The 6,805-nt window shown below is 41.4% G+C and overlaps 1 protein-coding gene across 2 annotated transcripts; it reads left to right on the top strand.

The window, feature by feature from the left end:
* The first annotated feature begins 3,947 nt into the window (after positions 1–3,947).
* On the top strand, positions 3,948–4,915 carry LOC119557486. Of its 2 annotated transcripts, none has more exons than XM_037870256.1 (2): positions 3,948–4,230; positions 4,514–4,915. In XM_037870256.1, exons 1-2 carry the CDS (start codon positions 4,164–4,166, stop codon positions 4,789–4,791), a joined length of 345 nt encoding a protein of 114 aa, XP_037726184.1. In that variant the 5' UTR covers positions 3,948–4,163; the 3' UTR covers positions 4,792–4,915. The 2 variants fall into 2 exon arrangements, with proteins under 2 accessions (XP_037726184.1, XP_037726185.1); XM_037870257.1 differs by having other exon boundaries at positions 3,955–4,230; positions 4,517–4,913.
* The last annotated feature ends 1,890 nt before the right edge of the window (positions 4,916–6,805 follow it).

Genomic DNA, 6,805 nt, shown 5'->3' with positions numbered 1-6,805 from the left:
CTTTGACCCGACCTTCACACATCCGAGGACAAGTGTTGGCCCAACAACACATCCTGTGCGAGGAGCCATTAATCGCAGTTCGATAATAATTTCATGCTCGTTAACAGGACGCGTTCCCCCTAATTTTCAGGCATATTAGTTACAGGACCTCCGACCCGTGGTCCTTGTTATCGTTAAGCAGTCGCTAATTAGACGCACATGTGTAACCCGAAACCGCATTTAAGTTTCGGGGAATGGGAATGGAAACTGGAATGGTCTGTGAGTACAAAAACACAGGAGCAACCACCGACACCAAAACAGCAAAACACCAAAAACCTTGCTCCTCTTTTCGTTCCGGCGAAGCACTAAAACTGTCCCAATTGTTACGAAATTATACACTTGAACTTCTCAACTTTTTGTCCTCTGCCTTTTATTTTCGCTTTTTTACTCCTGCGATTTTCCACCCCCTCGGCTGGCGGCGGGTTAAGCACTTGCCCGGGGGTCAGCCTGTAAATTGTGATCCCGAAACTGGAACTGAAAATGGTCACAGTCACACTTCCTTAGCGCTAATCCTGGCAAAAAACATTTATTGGCAGGAGTGTCGAATGATTTTTAATGGTTCTCGTGTGGGAAGGTTTACATACGAGGGGTTTCAGGCGAAGTTTTGCTGGGCAAATCTCTGAATCTACTAGTTATACAAATTTTCAAAATGTTAAGTTTGTTTCTTATTAAGAAATCAATTTAAGTAGCTAAAATTTGTTTTTTATATTTTATTATTCTTTACAAATATTAAAATTAGTATATGAAGAGTTAATTTTTAATATTCACCAATGAGTTTAGAAGATTTTAAAAATTTCTTGTGTATAAAAAGTCCACATATGAGAGATTTTAAAAATATTTGTTTTAGTATAAATCTAAATTATCATTTATATACAATCAGAGAACATTTAATGCTTCCTAAAATGTATAAAGATTTTTTCCTTAGGTAAAACGATTCAATATAACAGCTAGAGAGCCCCCTTCTTCTGAAACATGGACCGTGAAATCCAGTTGCCTTCAATTAGGAATCACCGCCATGTATCTGCAGGATTTCCTCCCCCTTTCGGATATCTTGTTTCTTTAATAATCTTCTCGCGGCCGAGGAATGCGGGACGGGGACCGGGACCGGAAAAAAGCCAGATTTAATATCTGGCCGCCCTTTAATCTATCAGGCCAACAGCTGTGGCCAATGGCCGAAAATCGGGCAATCCACCATCATCCAAAGTCGCCGCCCCTTTGGATATTGTTATTTTCGCCGGAGCTCGACGGTTTATTTTCTTTGTTTTTAATAAATTTCAGGGCAGGATGGGCCATGGACCCGGACGTGGCCATGATAGAGCTGATGATTCTGTTGTTGTCGGGGGGGAGGAGGGACCGGCGATTCGGGGACTCCCCTCAGTCGGCCAGCTCGTCCTTTGTTATTTCGCCTGGCGACATTTGCATGCCTCATTTGAGGACAAGTTCCTCTTCATTTATTTATTTTATTGCGGCCTCATTCGCGTTATGAACTCAATGGCCTGTGGACATTATTTTAATAATTGCACTCCCCTTGGCCCGTCGCTGCCCTTTGCGCTCTGTTTATTACTCGCATTCCATTGATTTTCATGGATTTCTCGTAATAAACTTTTCTGTATTGTAATTTTTTATGTACACAATTTCAGCTGCCCGGTGCTTTCGTTCTGCTTTCGATATTGCTGGAGAAAATCGGGAGAATTCGGGAAATTATTGATGAAAAGGGGATATGGAAAGGGCTTCCAAAAGTTCTTGGCTGCATACGTTTTCTCTTGGACTGAGAAATAAATAGTAAATACAAGAAAACAACTAAGAATTATATTTGGAATTTTTCCATTTGATACAAATGTCATGTTTTTTTTAATACAATTATTTTATAACAGAAAACACAAAACGGTCAAATACCGATTTTCCTGCAGTAAGAATGCATTATAATTTTGTTCTTAATTTTACGCTACAAGAAACGAATTAACATATGCAGTGTATCCCTAAAAAATATAATTCTGGTATATTCTTAGAATAATTATTCCATAGAACTTAGAAAAATAATGCATTAAAATACTTCTAAATTTTAAATTTAACAAAGTGTAGAAAAGTATAGTATCTGTTTTTTTTATTTCTTACTTAAACCTATTTTATCAAACTTGATTAATTTTGTGCTTCATCTGACTGCTCTATAACTACAAAAAAGAGTAAAATCAGTCTTGAAATGTGAAAAGCGATGTAAACATTTTGAGGATCCCGATCTGTAGGCATACTTTACATCCAGGCAGCAATCAGCCGAAAGACACGCCGTCTGAGGTCTTCCGCCTACCTAACCCACCTACAAACAGGGCTCGGGAACCGCGCTCAAACCCCCGAAACTGAAACTAATCCCCGGGCTAAGCTTACACACACTTTGTGGGCTAATTTATCTTGAGTGGATCGCGGAGAGATCCCGGCGCAGGACAAAGGGCTATCGATCGAGCCAGCTCAGCTCATTCGGCATCCTGGCAGGTCCTTTGTGGCCGGGTGTGCTTTTGTCGGATACACATCATACAGGGTATATGTCCGGGATGCTTGGACAAGTGTCGGTTGCACAATGGCACTCACAGGGGCCCAAACAAAGGACCTGCACGATAGCCCGATGAAGGATTATCCCAGACAGCCAGTCTGGGAAATCCTTTTGCGGGGCAGGCACCCATATATTAGCCCTAAGTGCGGCTTAGCCGAATGCTAATAGCCAGAAAATGGAAAATTCTGCATGCTGCATTTGAAATCCGAGTCCACACATGCCAGTGCAACCTGTAGTCTTAGGTGGCTTTTATTGTGCGCCGCCCTTTGTGCCAATTGTTGGCACAAATTGCTGAACAAAGACAAGTGTAGCGCCGGCGCTGCCACCGATCCCGATCCGGATTCGGATTCGGATCCTTTATCCTCTGCCGCATCCATTGCCACCCATTAATATTTCAATCGCCCGAACTCACCAATCGATGCTGCTATTTTGTATTCATGGCACAGGATTTGTTTAGATGGTGGGGGAATATGGCGAAAAGGACTCTCCAGGATGTGCAATTCCATGACAAGTGAATTTTTACCGAAACACATTCTAAATCCACCAAACTATTCATACCCTTTATTTGGTGGAACTGTTTAATACCTATATATAAAACTGTTCTAACTTTTTGGCCAATCAATACAGTGTTCAAGCCAATAAGGCTACAGATTCCAAATATTACCTTTTCTAGTTTTATTGTTGATTAGTAATAAAAAGAGATTGTGGCTCGAGTGTCCACAAACAGCTCCAAGGAAATGAAATTGTTTAGATACAAATTTAGTGTCCATAGTTATTTTATGAATCTTTGTTCCCTTACAATAATGCTCAAATGCAAGAAGTAAATGTTACATTTACATATGAATAGAAAAAATCATCGTAATTCTAGAATTAATAGATATAAGAAATTCCCTCTAAAATGCCACCACCATTAATTGGGATTTTTCGAAATGCAGCCTATTCAAGCATATTATTTTCTAAATTCCTGCACTTCTTCACGGCAAACTCTTGATCCCCCAACAAAATGCCATAAAATCGAAGAGTGTGAGCCTGTCGGTCCCCTGGATTTTTTCCCCAAATTTTTTTTTGGACCGGAGTGCGTGCTTTTTTTCTGCCATCAACAGCACTTTTTCAGCGAGGACACCACACTATGTTTCTAATCAGTGCAGCTTCCGCCTTTCCCCGACCTTTTCCGCTCCCCCGATGAATTTTCCGTCAGTCAACAGAGCGCGATATTTGTCAACAAGCGGAACTATAAATATGCATGCAAAGGGAGAGTTGGTTGAAAATTGGGGAAAAAGTCGGAATTGGGTGGGGAGAAAAGTGGGCGAATGGAAATGGATGCCATCAGGGCATTTTTCGGGGGACAGGAGGCTCTGATTTTCCACTCACAGCCAGGCATTTCATTTCATTCCATTTCACCGTGCACTTTTTACTTTCTGGCAAACTCATTTTTTACACTCTCCCCCGGAAAATTCGAAAAAGGACGCTCGGAACTTTCCGGCAAGGGAATAGAAAATCAACTGAAACCGAATCCATCCAGCCGACAGTATATTTTCCACATAAATATACAAGCTCGCGGAATTTGCGATTTGGCAGGATGCTTAGGCAATTCAAGATGCGATCTGCTCTGCAGACCCAAAAGATAGTCCGAATGATGTGCTATGGTAAGTACATACGCTACAATCGGTTGAGTATATCTTGGAGTCCCTTAAAATTTCCATTACATAAATCCATTGCATTATATACCAAATTTAATTTAAAAACATTTTAGAAATCGAAAAAACTTCAAGTTCTCATACAGAAGTAGTTTTTAAATCCAAAAAAAAATCGTAATTCTTTAATAATAATATTTCAAAGACCAATGAGGTTAAGGTTCTCTTATAAAAATATTATAAAAATCAAAGAATCTCCTAGTTCTTTTATAAAAATATTTAACATCCATCCCAGTAGATTCCCATCGCCTTAAGGAGCAGTTCCTCGTCCAAAACGGGGAGTCCCCCTCGAATCCCGAGGATATTGACCAGGATAAGGAGCAGCAAGCTCCGGCGGTGCCACGCCCCCGCACGCACAATCCGTTAAGTCGACGCCACACTGTAAACAGCTCCCGACTGCAGTACATCAATGACAAGTACAAGGAACTGGCCAACGAGGTGGAGCTGCGCAAACCCAAGGCCAAGCCCTTCGTGACCCGCCACGCCCTCCATTCGGGGCGGTCTGATAAGTAGGATCCTCAGATCATATAGACCCATGGTGATCCCGAAACACCCTCATTCTTGTTTGATGCCATAAATTGTTCAACGACTGTATTTTCTTTCGCCTGTTAAATCACAAAGTAAAATGCTGTGTAAAATCCATAAACATTAAATTTAAATTTGATGAGTTAATAAATGTGATACGTACAGAGTTTATGTTTTCAGAACTTTAACTAACCCATTTGAACTGGAGGAATTTAGGATTTCTGCCTTAAATGCCAAAACCAAAATACCCTTGATACATTATTTTGAGGATGGGGGATGTGAAAGTCTGGGCAAAAAGGAAAATCATAACGAGGACCAACAGCCAACAACCAACAACCAGAAACCAACAACCGACAACCGGCAACACATAAGCCGCCATGTAACGGATGCGAGTGCAACAACAGCAGCAACATCGCCGGCACAGCAGCAACATCTCCTGCACGGCAGCAACAGCAGCAACAAATGTTGCATTTCCCTGGGACTTGCACACTGGATTCGATTGGGAGCGGAAGAAAATACGACGTATTTCTGAGCCGAAGGTGGAAATGGAAATTGGAGGGCGTGGAGCTGGGAAATCCAGGGGCTGCCATCAAATGCCAAGGGTCAGAGTGACAAGTTTGAAGAATTTAAATTGATATTGACGTTTGTCATTCCATTATTAAAGATTATTTGTTTTTCTAGAGTTTTGTATGCTATTTGTAATATTTGGAAATGTGTTATATTTGTTATAAATGAAGGGTTCGTTATAGATCTGTAACCCACTATGATATTAACCATTCTTTTATTATATAATAAATACAAGTAAAACATTTTTCATTTTTTTTAAATTTTACCTTAAGGTTGGTTAATGCTTGGATATTTTGTATTTGTTCTTTTTAGATTTAATTATAGATCCCTTTTTAACTTTTGGGGAATTGGCTATTACCCACTTAAACGCTTGTAAGTATGCAACATATTTTGTATAACCACCTTAGCAAGAACACTATTTTATGAATATTTTTCTTGTGATATGAACATTTATAAAGCTTGTTTGGAGAGATTCACTTAGTTCTAATTTAGGTTTGGCACTTTGGACTTACTTTTACAAGTCCTTCAAAGAACTCAGATCGCTGTTAAAGTAATATTTACCCCAAGAATGCTCGTTCCTGCCCAAGGCACTTCTATTCCTTTCCATTCTTTTATTGTCTTCAGATGACGCGAGTCCTTGTTGACTGAGCCACATCCATCTCCTGTTGCTGGCCATTCAAATTGGGATGCGGATCGGTGGAAAAACGTGGGAAACGTGGAAAATGGGAAAACGGGACTAAGCGTTTCACTTTCAGCTCCGTTTGATGGCCAGTCGCTTTTGAGCATGAAATCGCAATGCACACGCCTCGCTTTTTCTGATTTTTGCCCAGCTTTTGCACTTGCTCCTTTCATCCATACAAATCACACTAAACCGAATACGTCAAGGCGGGGTGAAAAGTGGGTGGAAAACCCTGCACCGGCTTTCCTTTGAGTGCCAGCCGTGGGTCAATATCACAGGGAAAATGGCCGCAAAAAAACCACTCCCTCTCGATAAGAAACAAAGGCGGGAGCAAAAACAAAATCCTGCGATAGAGGTGGCCAAAAGGGAAAACAGGAGCTGACTTGACTACAAAAACCCAAGTCGCAACGGATGCGGCCTCATCGGGCACATGGTTGGGGAAATCTCTGTGGGGGTGGGCCCGAAACCCCTTTCGATCCCCCCTGTGCGAGGGATTGACTTTGACTGCCGAGCCATATGTATATCCTGTTTGTGCCGAGATTTGGCTTTGAGCTATGGATATCGTTAGAGCAGCTCATCGATTTGGCACCCAAGGGGGGGCAGCAAAAAATGGATGCAAAATGCCATGGGTGGGGTTTAAGGGGGACGTGCGAGGACTGTTGTCGCAACTTCGAGTGTCGTGTGCTGCAAAGTTTACAAGCTCCCGAGTTCGCTTTTTTTATGCACCACCATGCTGTTGCTCTGGTCCTTTTTTAA

The sequence above is a fragment of the Drosophila subpulchrella genome, chromosome X (assembly GCF_014743375.2).
Source record: "Drosophila subpulchrella strain 33 F10 #4 breed RU33 chromosome X, RU_Dsub_v1.1 Primary Assembly, whole genome shotgun sequence".
NCBI classification, from domain to species: domain Eukaryota; kingdom Metazoa; phylum Arthropoda; class Insecta; order Diptera; family Drosophilidae; genus Drosophila; species Drosophila subpulchrella.
Note: the sequence above shows the minus strand (reverse complement) of the source record. Positions and strands in the feature narration are given on the sequence as shown.

Bases quoted from the DNA above. Each gene is read 5' to 3' on its own strand.
- LOC119557486 (XM_037870256.1), top strand. From the start codon at position 4,164: ATGCTTAGGCAATTCAAGATGCGATCTGCTCTGCAGACCCAAAAGATA. The intron at 4,231-4,513 runs GTAAGTACATAC...CATCCATCCCAG, and splicing joins AGTCCGAATGATGTGCTATG to TAGATTCCCATCGCCTTAAG.